This window comes from Delphinus delphis, chromosome 4 (genome assembly GCF_949987515.2).
Source record: "Delphinus delphis chromosome 4, mDelDel1.2, whole genome shotgun sequence".
Taxonomy (NCBI): Eukaryota; Metazoa; Chordata; class Mammalia; order Artiodactyla; family Delphinidae; genus Delphinus; species Delphinus delphis.
This window is the reverse complement of record NC_082686.1, coordinates 1,819,332-1,847,056: the sequence shown is the minus strand read 5'-3', so window position 1 is coordinate 1,847,056 and position 27,725 is coordinate 1,819,332. Positions and strand designations below refer to the sequence as shown.

At 66.2% G+C, this 27,725-nt stretch overlaps 1 protein-coding gene across 1 annotated transcript; it reads left to right on the top strand.

Moving 5' to 3' along the window:
- Positions 1-989: 989 nt before the first annotated feature.
- On the top strand, positions 990-27,266 carry PFKL (phosphofructokinase, liver type). Its single transcript, XM_060010235.1, has 22 exons — positions 990-1,131; positions 6,849-6,922; positions 9,896-9,973; positions 11,664-11,853; positions 12,506-12,671; positions 13,267-13,311; positions 13,567-13,675; positions 15,625-15,720; positions 16,549-16,641; positions 18,097-18,222; positions 18,438-18,502; positions 19,113-19,176; positions 20,649-20,795; positions 21,167-21,237; positions 21,710-21,797; positions 22,525-22,677; positions 24,183-24,347; positions 24,809-24,870; positions 25,026-25,137; positions 25,767-25,866; positions 25,953-26,058; positions 26,637-27,266. Exons 1-22 carry the CDS (start codon positions 1,047-1,049, stop codon positions 26,782-26,784), a joined length of 2,343 nt encoding a protein of 780 aa, XP_059866218.1. The 5' UTR covers positions 990-1,046; the 3' UTR covers positions 26,785-27,266.
- Positions 27,267-27,725: the final 459 nt, after the last annotated feature.

The window sequence follows — 27,725 nt, the reverse complement described above, 5'->3', positions numbered from 1 at the left end:
GAGAAATAGATCCCGCATGCCGCAACTAAGGGTCCGCATGCCGTTACTAAAAAAAAAAAAGACCCTGCACACCACAGTGAAGATCCCGTGTGCCGCAACTAAGACCCAGCACAGCCAGATAAAAAAATAAATTAATTAATTCAAAGAAAGAAACAGAATGTTACCCACCCCCACCCCCAGCCCCCCACCCCACTGGGTGTCTTGGGCCCTGTCACGATGGATGCCTTTCCTCAAAGCCCCCGATTTGGTTCACGGGGACTCTCCCACCAGCGACCAGTCTTCCTGAGGGCAAGGGTCCAGTCTGTTTGGTGACTGGGCTGGAGTCCCACCTTTCGGGGGACCTGGATCCGGGGAGGGGCTTCATGGCTCCGAGTGACTGACCCACTGACCACCCAAGGTAGAGCCCCCTGTCCTGACCCAGGTGCCCACCCCACACGATGCCTGGTGTGCAGGTTTCCAAGGGTCCAGCAAACATTTACTGAAGTAAGGGATGCATGAATGGATGGATGGATGCTGGCTGGTTTTCCTCTTAACTCTTTTCGCATCTTAATCATGCACCCCTCCGGGTGGGAGGGCCATCACCAGGGGTGCCCCGAGTCGGGGTGGAGCTTCTGTGGCTCCTGCAATGAACGAAGTTGAAACAGACCGGCGCCTGGAATAAGAAATTCCTGCGGGAAGCCGGGCAGGCAGCGATTGGCAATGGGACTCGTCTGGCCTCCCTTGGCTGGCCTTCCCTCAGGTCTGGTCACTGTGCTTGACCAACTTTGCCGCAGGGTGTGACTAACAGACCCAGACGGCGGCGATCCGCCCCCTCAATAAACGCGCCCCTTGTTAGACTGAACAGGTTTAGAAACTTGAACAAAAAGGCCGGCGCTGCCGGGTCGAGCCCCAGTTCCGCCGCCCAGGTGCCGGGTGCACGTCGGCCCCGCCCCGGCGTGGACAGCGGTGACATCACACAGCGCGGGGCGGAGCGCAGGGCGCGGGGCGGGGCCAGCGACAGCGGCGGCGCGCGGCGGGAGAGCGAGTGCGGCCGAGTCGGCGCCACCATGGCCACCGTGGATCTGGAGAAGCTACGGATGTCCGGGGCCGGCAAGGCCATCGGCGTGCTGACCAGCGGCGGCGATGCGCAAGGTGGGCGCGGGCACGCGGGGGCCGGTCGCCGGCGGGCGGGGGTGCTGCTGTCCCCGGGTCCCTGGGGCGCTCCCGCTCCCTCGGCGGCACCTGGGGCACGCGGTCAGCAGGTCCTCCTCCCGGCCTGCGCCTCCCGCCTCCTCCTCCCCCTCCCAGCCCCGGTCCCCTTCCCGGTCCGCGTCCTGGACCCGCCCCCGCGCGCCGGGGGCCCGCGTACGTGCCGCCCACCACGGCCTCTGCGTCCGGCCCGCCGGGGGTGTGTCCGCGCTGCCGGCCGTGGCCGGACAGGGTGCTCTCGCCGGCCGCCGCTCCTGCCGACCCCAGGCCCTCCCCGCACCCCTTCCCGGTGGCGCGTCTCAGAAGCACCATTTCCTGGAGGCCAAGCTGAGCGGAGGCCAGTGAAGGATGGGCAGGTCCCCGCAGGCCCACAGAGCCCCGGCTCTAACCAGGTCGTTATGAAACACGACTCGGGGGCACCGTGCTTCCCCCAAACCACTGCCTCCAGGGCCGCTCTGGGGCATTTTCTTTAGTGCAGAGCTGTTCCCACCCCCCTTGTACAGGGGAGGCCAAAGGTGGTGGCCTTCCTGCTGACCTGCCCAGGGTCCTGCAGCTGGGACCTGGCAGAGCTAGATGAGTGCCCCTCCTGGGGTCTGTCCTGGTGCCCTGGACTTGTCCTGACTGCTGCTCTCCTCAGCACCTCTGGCCTGGGATGGCCAGTGTCACACCTGTCGGGCTTGGCCGTATGGCCACACCACACACCTTGAACCTCAGGAGACACCTTAATTAGCCCAGGAAGCAGGCCTGGAAGGAGCCTAGCCGGCACTCTCAGGCTGCACAGGCGGGCCTGATCTGCCTCCTTCCAGATCAGAAAGTCCAGATGCAGAATTGCTCTCCCTGCCTCAGGCCCCCGACTCCCCGCTCCCCGCTCAGAAGCAGGGAAGAGCTAGAAGGAGCTTTCACAGGAGCAAGCCCAGGAAGGCAGAGACATCAGCCACTGTCTGCGTCCCGGCCTGTGTGGGTTTGGGCTGAGCCCTCCGGACCTGGTCTGGCGGGCGGACAGTGTGCTCCGCTGCACGTCCGCAGCCCCGCGTGGCCAGAGCGCTTGCCTGTTGCTGGGCAGCGGCGGCTCCCTCTTAGGGCACGGCCAGTGGGCCGGGGCCAGGTGGGAGGAGAGTGGTCTTGGGGAAGCATTGCCCTGTGAGATTGGACCACGGGAAGGGCCTGGTATGTGGGGGACAGACACTTCCTGAGAGGCTGGGCCCGCCTCTCCAGAGAGGCCCTTCCTCTGCGAGGCCCCAGCTCCCCGGCTCGAGCAGGCACAGGGGTCTCCACCCAGGCTCCTGTCTGCACCATGGAGACAACAGCACTGGAGGGAGGGCTGGGAAAGATAAATGCACGTTGAGGCAGGGGAGCCGAGCCGGTGGGTGGCACAGACTAAGCAGGACGAGGGATCAGTGGGGGCAGCTGAAGGGCCAGGGAGGAAGAGGCTGCCGGCCTGGGCCGGCGGGCCAGTGGAGGGCAAAGCCTGTATGACCTGTAGGTCTCCCCTTGGCCAGCCCGGCCCTGATGCCCCACATGGAACGAGCAGTGCTTCCTGGACACCCAGGAGTGTGGCCGTCAGCGCACTGCCAGCTGGGCCGGCCACCTCACCTCGCGCTGTGTCCTCGCTTCCCTAGACCCCTGGCTGTAACGTGGTTTTCTGATCGGGGCTGCGAGAGAGGAGGGCTCTGCAAGCTTCCCTAGTTTAGGGCTCGGGCTGATGCCTGGGGGAAGATGCCAGGGCCAGCTGGCTCTCTGGGGGGCAGGGAGCCTTTCTGTATTGTAAGTTCTGAAGGCCAGCCTGTGGGTGTCCGCGCCGGGCCTGCGCCCTCTCGCCGGCACTGCTCCGGGGAGCTGGCTCCAGGCGATGGGTTCTCGGTTTGCCCTCAGGGGCCCCCGGGGCCTTCCAAATAGAGGCCGACCTCTAGGGACCTGATGGTGCCGGGTGGCCCTCCCCGCGGGCCTCCCCGGGTGGGCACGGGGCTGACAGCTGCCGTGGAGAACGGGCACCCACCCCGACCTGCACTTGCCTCCCCGAGGCTCAGGTCTGCATTTGTTGGAGTGAGTGGAAACCAGCCAGCCTCGCGGCAGTGGGCGGCGGGGGAGCGGGCAGACCCTGTCCCAGGGGGGCCGGCCTCCACCAGCTCTCTGACTTGACCCGAGCACATCCCTCGGGCCTCAGTTTCCCCTTCTGTAAACAAGACAAGCCACCTGGCAGGTTCCTTCCAGCCAGCCTGAAAGTCACGTCCTCTGCCCTTCCCGTTGGCAGGGAGTAGGTGTCCGTGCGTTGAGGGAAGGTGGTCGTTACGGATGTTACTTTGTGCAAAAGTGACTAGAAGACTATAACACAGCCCCGCCGCCCACTGGTTCCACGCCTCGGTCTCGCCCCTGGGGCGGACCCCACCCTGTCCCTCAGTAACGCGCAGGACCTGCCTTTTCTGGGTGGATCCGTGTGGACGTGGATGTCCTGTATTTGCGGGTGAGGACCGCCCCCATCTCGTTATGTCCCAGCCTGGCTCCAAGTCTTCACATCGACTGATGCTAAGTGTGAATCTGCGGGGCCCCGTGTCCTGCCAGGATCACCTCTTTCTTGTCCATTTTGTTTTCCCGGAAGCTAACTGTGAAGAGAAGTCACCTTATGAACAAAGGCATCCGCCTTCGGACATCAGTTTGGCGGTGGTGTCGGTTTCCTCCAGCAGGAAGTCATCTGTTGCAGTGTCCCTGGCCCATCGGAGGCTGGAGGGTGGAGTGGAGGGTCCAGGGCTGCTCCTTCAGTGGGAGATGCAGCTGCTCTCCTCCCTGCTCCTCTGGCCCTGTGGGGCTTGTGGCTGCCACCCTGGGTTTATTTTGAGAAAGAAAAGCAGATTAAAGGGCAATAAAAAAGGCCCTTTCAGGAAGGCAGCTTACAGTGAGGTTTACAGGGAAACCCACGCCCTCAGGCCTCCATATCCATGGTAGCTGGCACAATTCCATTCTAAGATTGAAGAGTTTTCCTGTGATATGGTCATTTGTTCTTTTCTACAAGACTGAGCACACTACCCTAAGCCTGGGGCCCTTTGCAGTCCCTGGGTCTCCAGCCACTGCCCCCACCCCTCCCACCGCCCCATCCGGAACTGCTGGCCTCCCTCCAGTTGCCAGGGGGTGGGGCTTGGACTTGAGCCTGCAGTGAGCCCACAGTGGCCTCACCCCGGCGAGGGCAGCCGGGGAGGCAGATACCTGAGGGTGGAAAGCCTGGGCTGCCCAAGGCCCCAGAGGCGGCCGAATGCTTCTGCAGGACCAGGGCCTGCTGGGGGCCGGGGGGGCAGCTTTGCAGCTGTCTCATGTCCCTCCGTGCCCCTGCCCTGCCCCCCGCCAGCGAGGGCAGGCAGGGCAGGGAGCTTGCAGCTCGAGGCCCCTGACCTCAGGCAGCAGGACTGTCAGCCCTTCGGATCCGGTTCCTGGGGCAGCCGGGCTGTCTGGGGGTGGGGGTGGGGTACACTCTCTGGGCTCCTACCCCTAACTGCAGTCACTGAAACCCCACTTCCATTCGTTTGGGGGCCGTGAGACTTTTATGATTTCTTTAGAAATGGGGTTCTTTCGCTAAAGGCAGGTGTGTCAGCTGTGAGTGTGGCCAGCTCAGGGCCCTTCTGGCCTCTGCTCTGCCAGCCGTGACATCTGGGCACCTCGGCCCCGGGAGTCCCTGGCTCTGGACGTCAGAGAGCAGGAGCCTCGGCTGCTGGCTGGGGACAGGGCAGCTTGCCGAGCCCAAGGAGGGTCCAGGGTACATCCTGGCACTGCCCTCACCTGCCGGGGTTCCAGCGGCTCCCCTGCCTTCCCTCTGGGACCTCGGTTTCTCATCTGGAAAATGGGGGCAGTGGCAGTGGGCTGATTTCCTGGGAGCCCGGTGCCGTGAGCCTGCACTGGGGTAGGCTCTGCCCGCTGGGCTCTTCCTGAGGTGCCCATATGCTATATAGCCCTCCACGGTCCTCTGGGAGCTACGGGCTCCCCCTGGGCCCGCCTTCCAGGCTGGAGACGGGGTGAGACTAGTGTAAGTACGGTAAAGGTCGAGAGTCTTTACGTCAGGGTCACCCTGTGGACCACACAAGCTACGAGGGACCCTGGGGGTGACGGCACTCCCGCAGGACACCCAAGCTGATGGGCACTGCCCGTCCACCAGCTCAGAGCGCCCGGGGGTGGGGCAGGGCTCCTGGGGCCTCGGCCACCCTTGGCTGGGGCCCCGCCGCCTCCAGGGAAAGGCTTTCACAGCTTAGGGACAGGACCACCAGGAGGAAGCCGGGGGAGCAGGGGCGGTCCTGGGCCAGACCACGTGCAGGTCATGTCCGCGATCCAGCCTCCAGACCCAGGGTCAGAGGCTGGAGCCCAGGGCAGGTGACTGGCCAACTGTCTTCCTCTCTGAGTACGTGGGGGCCGCCCTGCCTGCCCCTTTGTATCGAACCACTGACATCTTTTGTGACGGGCAAGAAGGTTTGAGGCAAAGTGCCTGCAGCCACTGATTCCAGGCTCCTGCCCCCGCAACCCTTTGCCCCTCGCCCGTCCCTGGGCCCCAGCCAGGTGGCAGTCAGTGTGGAGGCTGGGCCCGCCCCAGGTGCCCGCACAGGGCCCCTGACCTGGCACTGTCCAGGCCTGCAGCAGCTGCAGCCCCGGGTGGGGCCGCGTCCCACCCACAGGCAGGGCCGGGCCACGGCGTGGGCCACTGCTGGTGCTCGAGTCTCTCGTGGAGCTGCCCACGTTGTGCCTTGTGAGCCTGACTGTGTGCGAGACCCCGGGGACGCAGCGGGACGGCCCCCCCGTGGAGGGACACTTTTCCCTTCTCTGGGTCTCAGTCTCAGAACTGACCACGAGGGAAGGGGACTGAGGTTCCTCTGGGCTCTTCTGAGCATTTCCTGCCCCCTCGTCCTGCCCCACGAGTGTCCGTCTTTCCAGGAAGCCTATACTGCACGGTGGCTGCTGTAGACGGGGGCTGGGGGCTGGGGGTCCCAGGGCTGGGGGACAGGGAGGAGAGGTGACCCGCTGAGCCTGGTGGCCCCGGCGTATGTTTGCAGGCTAGGGAGCAGGGGCGCCGGCCCACTCAGCTGCACTGGGGCCGTGCGACCCCCAGGAGCCTGAACTTGGCCCTAGGGGGTGCTGTCCTCCTCTCCTGTCTCGCGGAGCCCACCCTGCAGGCCAAGGGGCAGGGGGCTCACGGCCCCAGGGCCACAGGCACCGACCTCAGGGTGCTCCCCAAGCTGCCCCCCGGGGTGGTGGCCCAAGAGTAGCAGCGGCTGCGGGCGCATTTGGGAGGCGGCTGCCCCCGCGTCCCACCTGCCCCGTTTTGCATCTTGGGGCCATGTGCCCGACCTGCTGCGATTCCCCCAGGGCCCTGGGGGCCGGGGCCGGGGGCTGTGCTGGGCAGCAGAGGCCGCAGGTGAGCGTGGTGGCGGGGATGCGGCCGGAAGCGATGTCGCACGTCTGCAGGTGCCTGTGCTCCGGGCTCAGGAGGAGTCGGGCCCTGGCGGGGACCTTCCCGGTTTAGCTCTGGGGCGGCTTATTTCTGAGTGCGAAGCCGATACAATGTTGGGGGGCTCACCCCGTGCTGGACTCGGAGTCCTGGCTCGGCGCCCCCCGAGATGTGGGAGGGACGGTCCAAGGCGCCCACGCTCCGCGTCTCCACTGACGGCGTCTCCCGGCCCCCTTCGCAGGCATGAATGCTGCCGTCCGAGCCGTGACGCGCATGGGCATTTACGTGGGAGCCAAAGTCTTCCTCATCTACGAGGTAAGGTGCGGGCAGGGCGGTCGTCGCCCCACGCTCTGGCAGGGAGCAGTGCGGGGAGAGGGGTGAGGAAGGCGGATGGGGCAGGGCTGCCAGGCTCTGGGGTGTGGATGGGGAGTCCGCCCTCAGCCTGGGCGCTCACGGGTGGGCGCGTCCCCTGAGAGAGAGGAGGGTGTGAAGCTGCTGTTCTCCTCAGAGGCCGGGACCTCAGCCCCACCCGTCCTCCGACGCCCAGCCCTCCTGTACCCTCATCACCTAACCCGAGCTCGAGCTACCCTCGTGACAGCAGAAAACGGGCTCCTTACGCAAAGCAGCAGAGAATCATGGTGCCACTTCGCTCCGGCTAAAGCTGGTGCACCCTTCGCCTTAGCCCCCGTTCCTGTCCCCCCAGGTCACACGCGCACACACACACACACACACACGCGCACACGCACACACACTCTCTCTCTCACACACACACACACACTCTCTCTCTCTCACACACACGCACACACACTCTCTCTCTCTCTCACACACACACACACACACACACACACACACACACACACGTCCTGGAGTTCTCTCCCACTGCGTTACTTTGTTTTCACTCTTTGCTAAAGTGTAGCGAATCCCAACCTGCTCTGCTCTCCCCAGAGCTTCCCTCCTCCCACCTTGGGTGTGTCCATGTCCCGTCCCTTCACTCTGGTCCAGGTCCGGCCCTTCCTCCCCAGCCTTGTCTGTATGGGGCTGTTGAGTGAACAGATGGGCGGGCAGTTCTGCAGACCCCTCCCTCCTGCAGAGTCCAGACCCTCAGGCCAGGCTGGGACGACCAGGACCCTGCAGAGCCTTAGGTCATGTTTCAGGAGCACATCTCAGAGTCTCAGGACCTGTGGCCTCAGGAGTTGGGGAGGTGGAACCCATGCCCTGATAATGGTCTAGAACCTTCTGAAGGACAGGGTGAGATTCTTCAGGGAGTCGCCTAGTTTTGTGAACAAGTGGTCTCCAATCAGGGCGGGGTGGGTCCAGGGCGCGGCTCCTGGAGGTTGTACACATGTGACAGGGGAATCCCTTCACCTCCCTGACCCTTGGTTTCTTCTATGAAGTGGGGATGTTAGGGCAAAAAGCTAATGCAACACTGAGAGTTAAGGCACTTTTCACGGCCCCTGGCGCCGAGAAGGGGTCAGTGAACGGGGCTACCTTATTCACGTGACAGCCCAAACTGCACCTGCGGGCTCAGAGCTGCCACAAGGATGGCTGCTGGAAGTGCCCTGGGCCTGCGGCCAGTTCTGAGGCTGCCTGGGTGCCCAGCCAGGTGGGAGTGGAGAAGGCAGAGGAGTGGGGAGGGGAGAGGGGAGAGGTGACACAAAGTGGCTGGAGGTGTGCAAAGACATTCCAGAAGGTTCCCAGGCCAGGAAAGGAGGACTGTGTCTGTGAGACTTTGACTCCAGCCGGGAGCACCGTGGGGCTGGGGTCTTGCGGACTCAGGGTGGCCTCTTTTGTCACTTGCTCTGGACAGCGGCTGTGGGTTTTCAGGTTACTTTCCTGCTTCTCTGTGGGGAGGGGGTGGGCGCGGCGGGGGGGAGGGGTGTCCTAGTGGCCAAATTCCTGACCGGACAGAGAGGGGGCGGGGGGGGCCAGGCCTGGCCTGAGCTGGGGAGGGTAGCTTGGCGATCCCTTAGACGGGGGTCTCGTCCTGAGGCCCTTCTCCCAGCTGCTTCCCCCTCTATTCCCAGGGGTGGGAGCATTTGCCCCGCCCGCCCCCAGGCCCCGCTGCCCAGGACCCTGCAGGCCCCGGCTGATCTAATGCCAAGTGTGGGAACGGAGGAGGCGGGTCGCAGAGCCGAACCCAGGCAGGGGCGGTGGCTCGTGCTGCTTCGTTGGAGGTGCTGGGAGGGCTGCACGGAGGAGGTGGCCCCGCTCACTGCAGCTCGGCGGCGCCTCGTCTTCTCACCATTTGTGAAAGCACGTGTCCTCTCTGCAGACTCTATAAAGAGCTCCTGCTAATAAGAAGGGGTTGGCCACACGAGAACAGAAACAGGCAAGACGCTGGAATGGTCGCCCTCGCAGAGGCTGTCCAGGTGGCCTGTGGCTACGTCATACCCGAAACAGCATGTGTCGCCAGGGAAACGCAGGGGAGAAGCCCTGCGGGGACCACATCCAGCCTCCGGGATGGGAGACGCCCTGCAGGGACCACATCCAGCCTCCGGGATGGAGACCAGCAAGGGCCGGCGCGGGGGTGGGGCGCTCTGAGGCCCTGGCCGCGTTGCTGACGGACGGGGTGGCCACAGGCGCCTCTGGGCACTGTGGCAGCGCTGTCGGTGGCCGCTTGCACACCCGGTGACCCAGGAGTCCTTTCCCGGGAGATACGGAGCGTTATTTCCAATAGCCCCAAACCGGATCCCTCCAGAGTCCATCAGCGGTGGACAGGTCACAGACTGTGGGAGTGCGCAGGGGACTGCCGCACGGCAGCGAGCGCAGACACAGTCGCACGTGACCTCGTGGGGCCTCGCAGATGCCCGGCCGCGCGAAGGGGGGACGCAGAGGGGACGCTGTGCTGTCATTTCCGCATCTAATCGGCACCCTTGGGAGGCAGGGCAGCGGGTGTCTCTGGCAGGGAGGGTCCTGGAAGGCAGAGGGGCTGCCGGGCGCTGGGCTGGATCTGGTTCTGACCCGGGCGCGGTGACCCAGCTGCGGCTCGTGGGCATACGTCCAGGGCTGCCTGCGACAGGAGCGCTGCCGGGCAAGTCGTGCTCTGTCTGTAACGCGCCCCCTGCAGGCCCCACAGATCGTGCCTGGGAGGCGTCTGGGCACCCCGGCCTCTCCCCTGACACCCCTGACCCCAGCAGACCCTGGCTTCGTCCCCCAAGGCCCCGGGGGTGGAGGGGCCTCTGTGCTCAGGACCCCTGGGCCCACTTCCTGCCAGATGGGCTTTTGGCCGAGGTTCTACGTGTCCTGCTGCTGTGGGCGCCCGTCTCACGCCTGTCCCCTCACTTTCAGGGCTACGAGGGCCTCGTGGAAGGGGGCGAGAACATCAGGCCAGCCAGCTGGCTCAGCGTCTCCAACGTCATCCAGCTGGTGAGGCCCGCGGCCCTTCCCGCCACGAGCACGCGTGTGCACCGGGGACACGCACACGGGCACACGGAGGGACGCACGGAGGGACGTGCAGGTGCACACACACGCACAGACACACAGGGACACACAGAGACACACACATAGAGACACACAGGCACACAGAGGGACACAGAGGGACACACAGGTGCACACAGAGACGCACACACAGGCACGCAGGCGTGCCCGCCATCCCGCAGGGGCTTGGCTCCCGGCTGACTGTCGTCCGACCGCCTTGGGGACGCAGGAGTGGGAGGTCGTGGGGGTGCGATGGCCCCGGAATGTCTCAGCTTCCAGCTGCGGGCTCTGGGAGGGGAGGACACCCTGGAAGAGGCATGCTTGGCCTCAGCGGCCTCTCTGCGCCTCCCCCGCCTTCCCCTTCGTCATCCTACTTACTGAGGGCGGGGCGCTGAGCGCCTCGCTGGGGCCAGGGGTTCCTGGGAGCGGGGATCTTTGAACCAGGTCTCTGTAGGGAGACCCGAGTCCTCCCACAGAGCAGGGCCCGCTGTGGGGCACCTGTCACCTGTGTATCCTAGACCCCCAGCTGATACCTGCTTATTTAAGAGGCCTGTCGTCGTCACACGCTATGTATGGGTCAGCGGAGCAGTGGGCGGCGGGCCTGGACCCTGGGTCATCCAGGCACAGCCAACCCTGCCATGCCACCCAACCCTCCTGCCTGGGGTGGACGTCCCCAAGGGACTGCGCGCTCCAGGCGCTCGTGGGAGCGGCCCGTTTGCTGAGCCCTCAACGGTCCAGTGGGGCACAGACAACCCTGTTCTTCATCAGAGCCCCCCACCCCGTGTCCTTCTGCTCTGGTGCGGTGCTCCCTGACCCCGTCACGGGTGGGGCTGCAGCCTGGGTGCCTCGTCCTCCACCCCAGGGGTCCAGGGAGGGCGGCCATCACGCCTCAGGCCTGGATCCGGCCGTTGCTCTGCTCTGAGCCTGTGTCTGAGGACGGCTGTGGCCTCTGTCCTGAGAGACCGCCCGGGGAAGGAGCCTTGGGCCAAGTGTTAGCTGGGGTGTGAAGCTGCATGAAAGGTGGGCAGGTGAGGATGCGGGCTGGTGTTGAGACGGGTGGGGAGCGTAGAGCATGGGGGCAGCGGGGAGGGGCGCAGGGGAGGCTGGGCTGGGCCAGGGCCAGCTCTGATGTGCGTTTTCCGTGAAGCCCGGGGCCCAGCCCGGTGCTCTCGGTGGTCTGGGGAGCAGCACATTGTCCCCACCAGCTGGCCGAGTGCAGGGGCCGGCAGTGCTGCCTGTGGGCAGGGCCTGGGGAGCCTGGGCTGAGGCTGAGCTGGTGGCAGGGGAGGGGGGCACGCGGACGACGGCATGAGCTGCCCAGGCACGTCCCTGCGTTGGTGCCCGGCCGTGTGGGCCAGAGTGCGTGCATGCGAGCGTGTGTGCACGCCTTACAGACCTCAGAGCCTGCTCACCCCTTACCTGTCGAGCTCCCCGAGCCCGACGGCGGACAGTCTCCTCCTTGCACACGTGAGGAGAAAGTCCAGGGGGTTGGGGCAGGGGGAGGCGGGCACCTGCCCAGGCTTCCGAGGAGCCCCTGGACTTGGCCCTCCGTTCCTTGGGGTCTCCCAGGCCGCCCCTGCCCAGTACCTGGGTCCCCCTGGCGCGCCCCGTTGGCCCAGGCTGCCCCTCCTCCGTGCAGGGCGGCACCGTCATCGGCAGCGCCCGCTGCAAGGCCTTCACCACGCGGGAGGGGCGCCGGGCGGCCGCCTACAACCTGGTCCAGCGTGGCATCACCAACCTGTGCGTCATCGGTGGGGACGGCAGCCTCACGGGTGCCAACATCTTCCGCAGCGAGTGGGGCAGCCTGCTGGAGGAGCTGGTGAGCGAAGGTGGGTCGGCGGCGGAGCAGCTGGGACCGGGAACAGGCAGGACCAGAGGAAGCGAGCTGCTGCTTGGCTGCTGGCCGGGGTTGGGGGCCTGGCCTGAGACCAGGCGGACCCTCGGTGGCTCCAGGAGCCACGGGCCCGGGTTTGGCCGGTAGTGAGGCCTGTGGGGACCCAACGTCAGGGACCCCCAGGCAGTGCTGTCCTCCTGGTGCTGGATGGCAGTTCCCAGGCTGACTCACCTGCGCTGTGAGTGATTCATTCCCCAACGTGGCTTACGGCCTTGTCACAGGTTGCAGAAGTGTGATAGTTAAAATTTGGTAACGTAAGACACAGAGTCCTGGGGGGTCACCAGTCGGAAAGTGACCTGCTGGAGCTTCGTTGGTTCTGTGCTGCTCGTGGGGGACCTGGAAGTGAGGGGTGCACTCACCAGGGCTCCCCTGGACGTCTCCCAGAGGGTGACAAGTCCGTAATCAGCGGTTCGGCCACGGCCGCCCGGCCCCAGGACCCCTGCTGCGGGCCCTGGGGACCTGACCAGGCCGCACTGCCGGGTGGGCTGGGGGAGGGGGTGGGGATCGGGGTCCGGGCCCCGTGTTGTGGCCAAGGGGGCCGGGTGGGGCTGCTGCGGCTGCAGCTGGGCTGGCCTCCTCCTTCTCAGGCAAGATCTCACAGAGCACGGCTCAGACCTACTCGCACCTGAGCATCGCCGGGCTGGTGGGTTCCATTGACAACGACTTCTGCGGCACCGACATGACCATCGGCACAGACTCGGCCCTGCACCGCATCATGGAGGTCATCGACGCCATCACCACCACCGCCCAGAGGTGAGTGAGGCCTGCGGCCCCCCGCCCAGCCAGGCCACCAGGCAAGAAAGCTTGGGATCCCGTCTCCCGACGAGGGCTGAGGCTGCCCTTCTGCAGGGTCAATGGCTTGTCGGCGTAATTCCACCCCTAGGAGCCTGTACTGGCTGCCCCCAGCCCCCGTGTCGGGGGAGACTTACAGCGGGGTGAGCAGAGGGGCTTGGGGGTCTGGTCCCCACCCTGCCCTAGGTGGGCAGGGGCTCTGACAGGTCTCCGGCCCTGGGGCAATGGTGCACCCCACAGGGGGTCCTCAGGCTGCTGGCTGGTGACGGCCAGGCCCCAGCAGGGTGAATGGCCTTCAGCCTCAGGAGCAAAGATCGGTGAAAACCAGCGTGAAGCTGGCCGTGAGCCCAAGACAGAGGTGGCCCTTTGCCCAGGGCCTTGGCCGCCCTGGGAATGACAAGGGCTGTCTGTTGCTCCCACATCCTCTGTCTCTCCTGGGCACGCCCTTGGCGGAGCTGGGGCCATGGGTGGTGTGGTACGAAAGGCCAGGCTTCGTGGCTCAGCTCCGCTCAGGGGGACTTTGCACTGATGCCATCTGCCCTTTCCACGTCCACAGCCACCAGAGGACCTTCGTGCTGGAGGTGATGGGGCGGCACTGTGGGTAAGAGGGCTGCCCGGGTCAGCCAGGGGGCCCGGGGCTTCGGGGCAGTGGGAGCAGGGTGCAGCGCCTCCAGGGCTCCTGGCACGTGGCAGGTGCTCACTTGACACTGTGGGTGTGAGAGCCGGGGTGTGGGGAGTCCTGACTGTGGGGCTGGGTGCCGCTCAGAGCTGTACCTCCCCTGTGACCCAGGGACCGGGGCCGTGGTGTCGGGTCGGGGCCCACCTACTGCAGCCCCTCCCCCTCCTGCCCCTCCAGATACCTGGCCCTGGTGTCCGCCCTGGCCTCCGGGGCCGACTGGCTGTTCATCCCTGAGGCGCCACCCGAGGACGGCTGGGAGAACTTCATGTGTGAGCGGCTGGGTGAGGTGAGGGCCAGGGGGTCTTCTCCCAGGGTCCCTGCCGTGAGCTGCGTGGCCTGTGTCCCCCACGAGAGTGTCCCTGGGGTCACGTGGCCAGCTTTGGCCGATTCACTTCTCTCTGGTTCAGCAAGCATCTGCACGTATCCCCCCCGGGGGCGCCAACGCCCATGGACACACCCGGGGGCTGCCCCGGAGCGCAGAGGGGCCTGAGGGGCACACTCACCACTGCCCCAGGCTGGGCTCTGCGTGGTCAGTGCTGACATGGGCGAGGGGTGGGAGCAGGGACATGGTCAAGCTGGCTCCCTCGGGCCCCGACCACTGAGCCTGGGCAAGGGGAGGTGGCTTTGTGAAGATGGGTGGACGGGAACCTGGGGCAGTGGCTGCAGCAGAAGAGGCTGTGGAGGCAGGAGCAGATGGGGGTCTGAGGCCTCATCCAGGAGAGATGAGCAGGGGTGCCTGAGACGGGGGGCCTGGAACGCGGCTGTCCAGGCCCTTCAAGGTGGAGCTGGGGGCTCTGGCACAGAACAGGCAGATACTCTGCCCCGGGCATCCCCGAGGCCCCCCAGCTAGGATAGGCTGGCCCCTCGGCTAGGCCAGTGGTGGACTGGAGGGCTGTGACAGGGGGGAGGCGCCTTCAGATCAGGGGTCGGGGGGCACTCGAGGGCTGCAGTCTGGATTCAAGGCAGGGGAGCCCCTGAGACTGTGCACCCCAGTTCGCACTCGGGCCCAGCCTGGGGCCCTAACGGGCGGTGTCTACCCCCCAAAGTCCTCTGCAACCTGGCCCAAGGGCAGGGCGAGTGTGGAGGCTGCCCGGGGCCGGGCCTTTTGTTTGCTCTGTTGTCCTGGGAGGTCAGTGCCAGGCCGTTTCCTGAGGGAGAGGCGGGCGGCTCGGGGCTGGCTCTGGAGCGTCCGTGTCCCCATGTGACCGAGGTGGTGGCATCACTCCCGTCCGCTGCCGGAGGCTGCTCTCCCCACCTCCCACTCACACCCCAGGGTTTTGTACCCCTGCCCAGGGCCGTGGGAGGGGCCGAGGGCCATGACTGGCCTCTGGAACCTTCCCCAGTGAAGACAAGGGTAAGGCCGAGCTGAGCCTGGCAGCGAAGCTGGCCAGAGGTCTCTGTCCTCTCCTTGGGGGAAGTCCTTGCACCCCAGGGTGGCCTTGTGGCCTCGCCTGGGTAGAGGGGGCCTCTGGTGGTGACGGTCTCTGGCTGACCTCGGCCTTGGCCTACTCGCTGAGAACTTGGGGCTGGGTCTTCCTGGAAGTGGCCTGGACTCAGGCCTGGCCTCACATTCTGGTTCTTTGCTGCTGTGTGTAAGGCCCTCGCCCCACCCCGCCCCGGGGTTCCCTGAGCTTCAGTTTCCCCACCTGTTACGTGCAGGTGTCACCCTCTGCCCTGCCCACCTCCTGGGCTGCAGCGAGTGAGGCTGAGGGAGGTGTGGGCTCTTCTGGCTGTCTCCCTTCACTGCACCGGCCCGCCTGCTCCAGGCAGCCCTCTGCTCCTGGCTCCCCCGCCCCTCTGTACCCGGGTTTGCAGGAGCTGCTCTGACCCTATCTTTCTCTCTAAGTCTCTCCGGGTGCTGTGGGGCAAACTTCTGAGGTTGGTGGATCAGAGTGAATCCCACAAACATTTGCTGAGGAAATACATAAACAAAAAGTACTTTCAAATCCCCAAAGAGCTTTGCCTTTGCGACAGTTAAGTGACGCTCATTCGTCCATCACCAGCTGATGGAGGGAATCTTCCCGCAGTCCGGGGAGGGGGAGGGGGAGGAGGAGTCCTCCAGTCGCCCAGTCTCTACCCCCAGGAGGGGCAGCGGGGTCCTGGTTCACCCGCCTCAGCCCACCCATCGCCCACGTGAGCCCCGCGGCGTGGACCCGGGGAGGGCTTGCAGTCGCGACCGTGTCTGGGGCGGGGTCTGCGGGCTGGCGGCTGAGCGCTGCCGCGTCTCTGACCCAGACTCGGAGCCGAGGGTCCCGATTGAACATCATCATCATCGCCGAGGGCGCCATCGACCGCAACGGGAAGCCCATCTCGTCCCGCTACGTGAAGGACGTGAGTGTGGGGGCCCTGGGGAGGGGGCTCCCCTTTATCTCCAGTCCCCGAGTGCTCTTGCTGGGGCCCCACCCCCAGCTCCTGGAGGGAGCTTTCTTGTCCCTAACGATTGCCAGATGTGGGGTGGGTGCAGCCGGGACCCCTGAGAAGCCCCGGCCCCTCTGAAGCTGAGGTGTGGCTCCCGCCTGCTGGGAACCCCCAGCCCTCTGGTTTCCAGTCTTCATTCAGACCATCCCCCATCCTAGGGGCCCTGTCCAGCCCCCCACTGACAGGGGAGCCCACTGCCTATCCAGTGCCAGATTCATAACAGAACAACTTTGGGGGGAATCCTTCGTCCCTGTGAGCGGCACCCACCTGCTGGGTTCTGCCCAGGGCCCTGGGCCCCTGTCCCCCAGTGGGCCACAGCCCCTGGGAGCCTCCACGCTCCTCACTTTGGCCGCCCACCCTGTCCTTGAGTCCCAGCCAGGTGCTGCCAGGAGCTGGCCTCTCCGCCGACCCTGTGCGCTCTGCTTCCTGCCACAGTTCCTGGCAAGGCCTGACCCACAGGGGCTGGAGACCATGATGAGCTCCTGCAGCCGGCACGTGTGGGAGCACATGCCCACACACTCACATGGAAACACACACCCACACACACAGGAGCACACGTGCACACGCTCAGGCTGTAGGCGTGAACCCTGGGCTGGCTCTGTGGGGCCCCTGGGGAGCTGACACCCTGAAATCCCTGAGGCAGGGTTGGAGGGGGAGGGGAGAGGGCTGGGGGCCACAGGGTGGTGGGACAGGGGGGTAGAGTGGCAAACTCAGGAACCCCCTCTCTGTCCCCACGAGCAGCTAGTAGTCCAGAGGCTGGGCTTTGACACACGTGTGACCGTGCTGGGCCACGTGCAAAGGGGAGGGACCCCCTCGGCGTTCGACCGCATCCTGGTAGGTGGGGCGTCCCCCTGGTGCACGGGTGGTGTGGTGGGTGTGCATGCGTGGGTGTGCGTGAGCATTTCTTCACTGCTGCTGGTGCTTGTGGGTGAGACCACGGCCTGGCAGCCTAGGCCACACCCTCCTGGCGACGGCTTTGGCAGGACCTTGGGAAAGGAGGGCCGGGTGAGCGGCAGGTCGACGTCTGGTTGTTCTGAGTCTGGCCCAGGGCCTGGGTGCCCAGCTCCGGGGCCTGGGTGCCGAATCCTGATTACCGCTGGTCCCACCCCATCCTCTGCAGGGTGGGAGTCATGCTGCAGCCCCACAGGGCCAGGGCCCAGGGCCAGGGAGGCCCCGAGGTGGTGAAGCGCCCGCCTGTGAGGCGCTGGTCGCCGGGACTGGGGGCTGGAGACTGCAGGGCTGGCCGGAGCTGTGCCTGGGCCACCGTGCTGGGTGAGGCCGGGTGGCCAGCGTGGGCCTGGGGGAGCTGCTGGACCGAACCTCTCCCAGGAGGCCTCAGTGCGTCCCCATCCCACACAGAGCAGTGGGGACACTGGCCTCAGAGGGGTCTGGCCCCAGGGGTGCACTCGGGACGGAGGGTCAAGCACTGGCCCTCCACCAGGCCTGGCGCACAGAAGGGGCTGTCGAGTGCCAGCATGGGCCCGGGTCTCACCTGGTGGCAGGAGAATGGGCTCACCTGCTGCTTTTGCAGATGGTGGAGACACCGGAGGCCTGGGTCGGCGGCAAAGGGGCTCCAGAGGCACAGCTTACCGCTGGTCCCCGAGCCCAGGCCCTGCAGGGCGACACCTGCCCACAGTGGGTTACAGGAGAGCGGCCGTCACACGGTTCCCGAGGGACACAGGAGCATTCTCCAGGGCTGCTCCCGACACCCACCTGACCAGTGTGGGAGGCCAGGGGCGCGGTCTGGGGGCGCCAGTGTCTCGCCGAGCTGAGCCGCGGGTCTTGGTCTCTGGCGCGCCTGTCTGTTCCCGTTGGCCGTGGCAGGACCCCTGTTTGTGATTTGTCTCCATGGAGGGCGGTCCTTACCTGACCAGTTTTAGCTGGTCCGGCCCGCCAGCCCATGCCCAAGTTTGCACACACACCGGGACAGCTGTGACAAAGGAGCCCCAAGCGAGAAACCTCGTCATAGTGGAGAGAACTCCAGAAACCCCAGTCCAGCCCTGGCCCTGCCACTGCAACCCCGGGGTGCAGGGGCCACGCCCTCCTAGCAGGGCCGGCTGAGACCCGGTGAGATGGTGCCGGGGGGCTGCTGTGAAACGTGGTCATGCTAAGTCACCATTTCTAGAATAAACGGCGTCGCTGACTCCAGAAGCTTCTAGTGTGTGCGTGTGCGTGCGCGTGCGTGTCCGTGTGCGTGTGGCTCTGAGAGCCAAGGGCGTGTGCGTGGCGTGGGGCCGGCTCCGTGCGGCTGCGCCCGCCTGAGCCCCGCCTGCCCTTCTTTCTGCTCAGAGCAGCAAGATGGGCATGGAGGCGGTGATGGCCCTGCTGGAGGCCACGCCCCACACGCCGGCCTGCGTGGTCAGCCTCTCCGGGAACCAGTCCGTGCGGCTGCCCCTCATGGAGTGCGTGCAGATGGTGAGTACCCGCCACCCGGGCGCTGGCGTGGGGGCTTCCCGGGAGGTGCCCCTTCCAGGGAGGGGAGGACCTGGCAGGCCAGGTGGGGTCCCCTTGCCCCTCAGCCCTCTCGATTCCGACAGCTGCCCGGCGGGTCTGGGTCAGGCCCCCCGCGTTGGGCTCAGACGCATGTGCCAGGCCTCCGCCTCCAGCCTGTGCGTCTTGTTTTCTTTAAGACCAAGGAGGTGCAGAAGGCCATGGATGAGAAGAGGTTTGAAGAGGCCATCCAGCTCCGAGGCAGGTGAGGGCCTGGAGGGCCTGGTGTTGGGCAGCTGTCTGCTCAGTGGGGCCACAGCAGACTCCGAGTGGCTCGCACACGGCCACCCCCCGACACGGGGACGTGCCCACTTGCAGAGGTGGCGCTCTGAGACCTTCCTCCTGGGGCGTGCATCGTGTAGGAGGGACAGGGCCCGACAGTGTCGGAGAAGTAGGCAGGCTGTGTGCATGCGCCCCGCGGGGCTGGTGGGGCCTGCAGGGCGCTGGGGGGATGGGGGGGCACAGCACAGGGAGGGTGCCTGGGAAGGGGGAGGGGGAACTACAGAAGACAGCAGCGAGGCAGGCCAGGGGGGGCCAGGTCAACTGGCCCTGCAGGTCTGCTTCCTGTGGTTCCCGTGGCCACGCTTCCTGCCCCACTGCGGAGCCGCCGAGACCACGCAGGCTGAAAGCGGGCGCTCGCTTTGCGGAGGGGGGCGTTGGGATCGCGTGTCCATGGGAGCCTCTGCCGCCCGGCGACGGCGCCCAGCCAGGGTCCGTGGCGACCAGAGTGGGGAGGGGGGCCGCACCCGTGTCCAGTCCTCTGAGGCTGTGCTGCCGGCGCCGTGCTGTGCTGAGCTGTCCCGCTTTCTTTCCAGGAGCTTTGAGAACAACTGGAACATTTACAAGCTGCTTGCGCACCAGAAGATCTCCAAGGAGAAGGTGAGGGGCGAGCCGCAGAGCCCACACCTGGCTGCGCCCTCGGCCTCCTCCCGCCTGCCCTGCCACCCCGCCAGGGAGCGGGGAGCTGGCGCCTCTGAGCCAGGACCCGCCCTCCCGTCTGGGGTCTGAGCTGTGAGCTGAGAGGACCACACCTGGCCTCTGCTTGACCAGCAGGTCCCAGACAGGCCTGGGGATTACGCTGGCCTGTTGCTTATCAAACAGCAGGAGGAATTTAAGTCAGGAGAGGAGGTTTAACTCAGGAGACGCGGGATACAGTGTTATGACACATTCCAAAATAGGTAAAACCCTCAGGAAATGGACTCTCTTCACAATAAAGATGACAGCAGGCTTCGTTTCTGAAACCACAAGGGCAAGGAAAGGGTCCCACCAAGACAGTCTTGGACGGTGGGGTCCTGGCCCCCCATTCATCCCGGGAGCTGGTCAGGGCTGGGCATCGGCTTCTGGCAAGGCAGGGTGGTCCCCATATCCCCTTCCAGAACCGCCTGGGGCATGACCACCTCGGGCACGTCAGGCTGGTATTACCAGGACCCACTAAAGCCAGGCTGCCCAGCAGAGCCGGTGGCCACACATGGCTGCGGAGTGCTGGCAACATGGCTGTCCTAGTGAGGTGTCCCTGCATGCCACGCGGGCGCAGGTTCTGGGCAGCAGCGAGGGAAACGGATGTGGAAGCGCCCGATAGCAAAATGTCTTACACTGATTCCGGGTTGAGGTGATGACGTGTTGGTTCTGTCAGGTTCCAGTAACCCTAGGATTGAAAGAGCATCGCCTGCTTCTTTGCACTTTCTTACCGTGGCTGCGGTGGCCCCCTTCCCTCCACGCACCCGTGTTGCTCGCCAGGGACTTTCTGGGGTGCTGCTGCCCTGAGCCCTGAGCGTGGGGTGGTTGCCCAGGGCCTCCAGGCAGGCGCTGACTCTGGCCTGAGCCACTGCTGCCCCGTGAGCCGCGCTTGGCCGACAGCGGCCCGAGTCCCGCTCCTACCTTTGGCCGAGGACTTTGCGGTAGCGAGCGGGGCCCGCACCGCAGCTCATGTGGTCTCGGGCACAGCCTTGCGGTGTCAGGAGGACAGGCCTTTGTCGTGCCCAGGGGGGAGTCCCATCTCTGGGCTGTGTCCAGGCTGCCACGGGGACTGGGGGGAGGACAGGCCTTTGTTGTGCCCGGGGGAGTCCCATCTCTGGGCCGTGTGCAGGCTGCCACGGGGACTGGGGGGAGGACAGGCCTTTGTCGTGCCCAGGGGGGGTCCCATCTCTGGGCCGTGTCCAGGCTGCCACGGGGACTGGGGGAGGACAGGCCTTTGTCGTGCCCGGGGGAGTCCCATCTCTGGGCCGTGTCCAGGCTGCCACGGGGACTGGGGCCTCTTCTCCGGAAGCGGCTCTCTGCTGACTTCTGTCTGGGTCGGCGGTCCCCCGCCCCGCGCTGGGGCTCATGCTCTTGTCTCCCCACCTTCTCTGAAGACCAGCTTCTCCCTGGCCGTCCTGAACGTGGGGGCCCCAGCAGCTGGCATGAACGCGGCCGTGCGCTCGGCGGTGCGTACCGGCATCTCCCAGGGCCACACGGTGTACGTCGTGCACGACGGCTTTGAAGGCCTGGCCAAGGGGCAGGTAGGTGAGACCGTGCCTGAGGCCGGGCGGGGGGCGGGGCCTGCGGGGGTGGGCCCGTGTGTCTTTGGTCAGTTTAGGACGTGTCCCCGGCTTGCTTACGAGCAAACAAGGACCAAGGGGCTCGCCATGTGGGTATAAGGGCCAGGCCAGGTCCTCTCCTTGGGGTGGAGGGGGAGCACCTGGGTCCACTTTAGCCCGGCCCAGGCCCCGAGACCCCGCTCTGACCTGTGGTAGGACGGTCAGTGCCAGGCACGGCCTCTGTCCCCCCCTCCCCCGAGGACGTGTGCTCCCCGAGGACAGGTCCATCACCTGAGGAGGGGTGGGCCAGCACCCCTGGTCTGCCCCCCCTGAAGCCGCGCCTCGCCCTGCAGGTGCAAGAAGTGGGCTGGCATGACGTGGCTGGCTGGCTGGGGCGCGGTGGCTCCATGCTGGGGACCAAGAGGTGAGCACCTGGCTGCCGAGGGCAGCAGGGGGGTGGGATGCAGGCGAAACCAGCCCCGTGGCCCCGGGCTAGGTCTCCTCTGGCTGGTGGCCTGTCCAGAGCGGAACACAGACCCTCCTGCCTGGGGCTTCCTGGCCAAGAGCTCCCTTGAAGTCACCTGTGTAGAGGAAGGCTGCTCGGGCGGCTCCGCACCTACAGAAGGGACCTCCTCGGGCAGGAAGTGAGGCTCACAGCCAGGCTGTCGGGAGGGCAGTGGCCAGTGCCCAGCAAGGGCGTTGAATAGGCGCCAGGCCGCTGGTGGGCCCTGCCGCCCCCGGGTGCCTCACCTTTGCGTCCACCTCTAATTGGGAATCCCACCGCCACGCCCCAGGCCTGCCTTCTCCCAAGGTCAGGCAAGGTGCAGACGTGGGTCCTTCCAGCCTGGCGTTCTGTACAGATGCAGCACGTCCATCTCATTTATCTCCCACTGCAGGACACTGCCCAAGGGCTACATGGAGAAAATTGTGGAAAACGTCCGCATTCACAACATCCACGCCCTGCTGGTCATCGGGGGCTTCGAGGTGAGGGGGCAGCTGCCGGGGAGCAAGCAGGGGTGGAGGAGGCCCCAGGGTGTGGGCCGCCGAGGTGGCCCTTCCGGAAGCCCCATGTGCAGGAGGTTACCTTGAGCCAGCTGGACTGATGGGGCCACCAGGGTGAGTGTGGCAGGGCTGGTGAGGAGGGGGAGGGGGGCGGGAGGGGGAGGGGGGAGGGGCGGGAGGGGAGGGGGAGGAGAGGGAGGGGGAGGAGAAGGAGGGGGAGGGGGGAGGAGAAGGAAGGGGAGAGGCAGGGGCAGCTCTGACCGCAGGGGAGGGACAGTGGGGGTGAGACGGCCCAGGCAGGAGGGTCGCGTGGCCTCAGCCTCCCGCTGCTGAGGCGGTGGTCCAGAGTGTCTCTCGGCGGAGTTCTGGGTGGTGGGGGGCACGTCGGTGTGATGCTGGGGCTTGGTCAGCCCCCGTAAATGACAGATACCCACTCTTGCCCTTTCCTGAAGGAGCCCAAGCCCCCGCAGACTGCATGGAGTGGGCTGGGGTCAAGGCAGGGTGGGCGGGCCTCCTTCCTGTCCTCCTTGGAGTCCAGTTTCCCCAGTGAAGGCGGCTGCAGAGCTCCAGGATGGGGCCCGCCTGGTCTCGGTCCTGGGTTGTGGCAGGTGGGCCCAGACGCCCATCGCCAGGCACACAGCCGGGAGCAGGACCCAGGGGCCCCTCCTCGTGCCTCGTCCGGCAGCCCGGCCCCCCCCGATTCCTGCAGGCCTACGAGGGGGTGCTGCAGCTGGTGGAGGCCCGCGAGCGCTACGAGGAGCTGTGCATCGTCATGTGTGTCATCCCCGCCACCATCAGCAACAACGTGCCGGGCACCGACTTCAGCCTGGGCTCGGACACCGCCGTCAACGCCGCCATGGAGGTGGGGCGTGGGGCCGCTGCCCCCACTTAGGCCGGCAGTGGGCGGACGGGGCGCCTGGGGGGGAGAGCGCCCAGAGGGTCTGCCGAGGGGTGGGATGGGGTGCGGGGCCCCCACCGAGGCTGGCGGCCTGCATGGGGAGTGGGCAGGACATGGCTGCCCCCGAGGTCTCAAGGATGGCAGAGAGGTTGTGACTCTGGGGTCACCAGGGTGTGATGATGACGGTGGTCAAGGCTGCCACTGACCTAACTGAGCTACTGTACTGGTGTGGACGCCGGGCCACGGTTCTGTCCGGTGAAGCAGCCACACGTGGCTCTAGGGGAAACCCAGGGCTCCGGCTGGGACATGGGAGGGTGGGAGCTGGGAGCCCGGTTCCTGGAGGGGTCCCAGCAGGCTGGCGCCACCAGGGGCTCTCTGGGGGCATCCCCACCGCTGTCCCCACTCTCTAGACCTTTCCCACCTTCGACTCTAACCCCACATGAGCCTAGCTTCCCCAGGGGTTCATTATCTCCGTTTTGGGGGGATCTGAAGCTGGAAGGGGGCGTGTTGCTCAATCAAGTGCTGCGTGTTTTTAGATGGAGGAGAAAATACAAGTGAAACAAGAGGCTAAAGGAGATCCCACCCCACCCCCATCTCCTGACCCAGAGTCCCATGATCCTCAGGGGTTTTCTTTGAATTTACCTCCCATCTGAACTGGCTGTGGGTCGCCCACGGCCCCTCTGAACCTTCTGGTGCCCCTGCCCCTCACCAGATGAGGGAGGACAGGGTTCGGTTTTCATTTGCAGCTCTGATTTCTGGTTGAATATTTTTCTATGTGTTTATTGCCCAATTGTCAGGGGGTTTTTTTGAAATTATCTTTTTCCACCATTTGCCTATTTTTCTCTGGGCACGTTTTCTTTTTTATTTGTAAACGTTGTTTACATATGTAGGCTATAGACCCTTTGCCAAACATTGCAGCCGTTTCCTCCACTTTGCTCTTCATCTGTTATCTGGGGTCTATCCTCATAGTTCAGACACCAGTAACCTACATATCTGTTTTATTTCTTTCCTCAGTTCTTTATTTAATGCTTGAACTTCGTTGAACTGTTCAGTTAGGATTGTCATCACTTGTCGTGTTATCATTAGCGTCTGCAGAGCACTCACTTCACGTCGTCAGGGCCCCTATTTACGAAGACCCTGCCGTGGCAGACTGTCTTCCCCCATTGGCACATGAGCCGATTAAGGCCAGTGTGTCCCTGGTCCAAGGTCAGGGAGAGCCTCCTAGAGTGTCCCTGGCCCCTACCCACTAGATGCTGGTGACGCCCACCTTGTCCTGGGGGCACCAACGCCTGGGCTGAGGACCCAGTTCCATGTGGCCGCGTGGAGGGCGTGTGCTGAGGGCTGCCAGTGCCCTGGGCACATGGGGCAAGGGCTGTCCCAGCCGCATTGGGAGAGAGACCCGGGTCCCCGCAGCGTCGTGGGTCCCCGCGGTCCGAGGGGAGGGCTCTGATCCGCACCCTGGCCCTCAGAGCTGCGACCGCATCAAGCAGTCGGCCTCGGGGACCAAGCGCCGTGTGTTCATCGTGGAGACCATGGGGGGCTACTGTGGCTACCTGGCCACCGTGACCGGCATCGCTGTGGGGGCCGACGCCGCCTACGTCTTCGAGGACCCCTTCAACATCCAGGACTTAAAGGTGAGCCGAGCCCGTACCCTTCTCCCGGCCAGGCTGAAGGGGCCCCTCCCGAGACGCAGTGGGGCAGGCCTGCAGGGGAGACGGGGCCCTGCCAAGCAGCCGCGGCCCGGCAGGCTGGGGCCTCGCTGCCTTCGAGGGGACACAGCCCAGCCCGTGACCCTCTGCACCCCTTCCCCGACCGGGCAGTGCTCCTGCCTCCCTGTGGCCTCCGTGGCTGGCCCCGGCCCTCCCCCCGGGGCTTCACGGTCCAGCCACAGGCCCACACCTGCACCACCCACACAGCCCTCCAGCAACCGCAGCCTGGTCCCCGCCCCCCGCCCCCAGGCTGATCTGGGTCTTCTCAGCCCCACCTGTTGGCTAGTCCGGAATAGGCCCTCCCAGAGAGCCTCAGGCTGCGGGAAGGGGTGTGCAGTGCAGGCTGCTGCCCCCAACTCCGCTCAACCCAGGTCTTCACCCCACAGGCCAACGTGGAGCACATGACCGAGAAGATGAAGACGGACATCCAGAGGGGCCTGGTGCTCCGGTGAGGCTGCCAGCGAGCCTGCAGGGTCCAGCAGGGCGGCAGCTGGGTGGGGCAAGGCTGGGGGGCTTAGGAAGGAGTGGGTGGGGTCGGGCTTTCCTGAGAGCCTGTGGCCGAGCCGGAGGCCTCCCCGGCCGCCCCCACCCCCTTCTTCCCAGAAACGAGAAGTGCCACGAACACTACACCACGGAGTTTCTGTACAACCTGTACTCCTCCGAGGGGAAGGGCATTTTCGACTGCAGGACGAACGTCCTGGGCCACCTGCAGCAGGTACGGGTTCCGTGGAGGGCTGCTCCCTGGCCCCCGGCCCCCAGCTGTGCCCGGGCCGACGGGTCCCAGGAGGCCGTGGCAGGATGAGGACCCCTCTCTGTGCCCCTCCTCATGGGGCACCTGGCTGTAGGTGCCCCTTCGTCCTCACACCCCTGAGCAAGGCTCGCGTCCTGCCCACGCCGCAGCCTGAGGAAGGGGCGGGGCCGGGAGCCACTTCCACCCTGACAAGCTCCTCCCCTTCTGGCCCGCTGGAGGCCCTGCAGGAAGCCCGCGCTGTGGGTTCCAAGCAGACTGAGGGCCGTGTGCACCCCTAGGGCTCCCCTCTCCCGGGGGCCTTTGCTCACTGGTGGTGGGACCTGCCTGCCGGATGCAGGGGCCCACGGAGGCCCCCCAGTCAATGAGTAGGCAGCCCACTGCCCGGCCTCTGGAGGTGGCTTTTAGGGGCTTTTAGAGGTGGGACGGAGAAAGGGGCCGGAGTGCTGCAGGTCGAGGGGACGAGGTGTCAGCCCGGCAGGGCTCACCTGAGGTCACGGCAGGGCCTGGTTGCTGGGCTCGGGCCAGGGCTCGGCTGCCTGAGGCCCAGCTCCTCCCTGAGGGCCAACACCGGGCCTCACCCACTGTGTTTCCAGGGCGGGGCTCCCACCCCCTTCGACCGGAACTACGGCACCAAGCTGGGGGTGAAGGCTATACTCTGGATGTCGGAGAAGCTGCGGGCAGTCTACCGCAAGGGTGCGTGAGGGAGGTGGTGGCTAGCGCGACCTGTCCCCGCCGAGGGCCCTGGGTGTGGGGCTGCCGGCACGTGCCTGTGTCCACAGGGCGGGTCTTCGCCAACGCCCCCGACTCAGCTTGCGTGATCGGCCTGCAGAAGAAGGCGGTGGCCTTCAGCCCCGTCACCGAGCTCAAGAAGGACACCGACTTTGAGTGAGTCCCTCCGAAGAGAGCGGTGGACCGCCGGGCCCAGACCTGCCTGGACCCCTGATACCACAGGGCCGCCCGGTCCCCACGCCCAGGGCTGACCCCGGGTCCCTGTTCCTCCCGACGGGGCAGAGAGTTGAGGGTGGGGTCAGCCACGGTCGGGTCTGCGGGCGCTCGCGGTCTGCCGACCCCTCCTGGGGGCGGGCCCCGGCACCTCTGAAGCGCAGGGGCCGGAGCTAGCCTCCACATGTCCCGGGTTCCGAGGTCCAGGTGTCCCGAGGGGGCGTGCGGGGCCCAGGTTGGGGCGGTGGCCCGGGAGCTGCCCCGCCCCGCCGCAGGCGCCGCAGGCCCCGCCCCCGCCCCTGACCGTGTCCCGGCCCCGCCGCTGGCACCGCCTGCCCCGCCCCCTGGCCCTGACCCCGCCCCGCCGCAGGCGCCGGCACCGCCCCCTGGCCCTGACCCCGCCCCGCCGCAGGCGCCGCCCCCGCCCCTGACCGTGTCCCGGCCCCGCCGCAGGCCCCGCCTGCCCCGCCCCCTGGCCCTGGCCCCGCCCCCGCCCCTGAGCGTGTCCGGCCCCGCCGCAGGCACCGCATGCCCCTGGAGCAGTGGTGGCTGAACCTGCGACTCATGCTGAAGATGCTGGCGCACTACCGCATCAGCATGGCCGACTACGTGTCCGGGGAGCTGGAGCACGTCACCCGCCGCACCCTCAGCATCGAAACAGGCTTCTGAAGCCGCGTCCCTGCCCCGCCCCCGCCTGCGCCCGCCTCCCGCCGCCCCCCCCCCCCCGCCCCCACTTTGGAGCCTGGGCTGCTGCCGCCTGGAGCCTGCGGGCAGGCGGGCGGGGGGTGCACCCTGGCTCCGGGACTCTCACGGCCCCAGTTCCAGCCTGCTGTCCGCTCGGCTCTTCCCCAGGACACAGCACCCTGGGCACCCACTTTCCATCCTAGGGGTATGTGGGGGCGTCCGCGCTTGGACACCGCCGCCCCTCTGCCTCGGTACCCATGTGGCCCGGAGCCTCTGCCCGAGCCGGCCCTGCACCCTCACCAGCTCTGGGGGCGCAGCAGCCTGGGTCTCCGTGCCGGAGGGTGGGGAAGTGCCCCGGCGCGCCTCACTGTGCCCCTCTCCCTGTGTGCACTGGCCGCCGGGGCTGAGTAGCGCTTGTCACCTTTTTTAGAAATAAAATCACCCCGACTGTGGGGTGCTGTCAGTCTCTGGAAAGCAGGGCCTCTGGAACCTTCTAAGGAGGGTGGGCGGGCTGGTGGTTGGTAGCCCCCCACCTGCACACATGGGTCTGGGGGCCTCCTCTGGGCTCTGGGCTGAGCCCGGTCTCAGGGACACGGGCTCTCTGGGGCCGCACCCTCATCCCAGGACCAGCAGCCCCTGTCCATGTGATGAGCTGAGCCCCTCCATCCTGCGGGGTGACCTGGGCCCCCCAACCGTGTCCTGAGGGGTGACAGGCCTGGCTTCCCCCCCCTTCTTGGGAGGACTTCTGAGCCTGGTTCTTGGGCCCCAAGTCTGACCCGGAACGTTCCCCCCGACTCAGCCTCGGGTCTCAGCAGCACAGCCGAGGATCCTGGGGCAGGTGGCTGAGGGCAGGCGGCCCTCGCTCCGCAGTGGCGCCGGCGCCAGGGTCCTCGGGAGCACGAACTGGATGTTGACCTCGTGGTCTG

What these genes read in the sequence shown, in the direction of transcription:
- PFKL (XM_060010235.1), top strand. Translation starts at nt 1,047, where the DNA reads ATGGCCACCGTGGATCTGGAGAAGCTACGGATGTCCGGGGCCGGCAAG. An exon ending in TCTCCAACGTCATCCAGCTG is followed by an intron (nt 9,974 to 11,663) that starts GTGAGGCCCGCG and finishes TCCTCCGTGCAG; the next exon opens with GGCGGCACCGTCATCGGCAG. An exon ending in CGGCGTTCGACCGCATCCTG is followed by an intron (nt 16,642 to 18,096) that starts GTAGGTGGGGCG and finishes CTTTCTGCTCAG; the next exon opens with AGCAGCAAGATGGGCATGGA.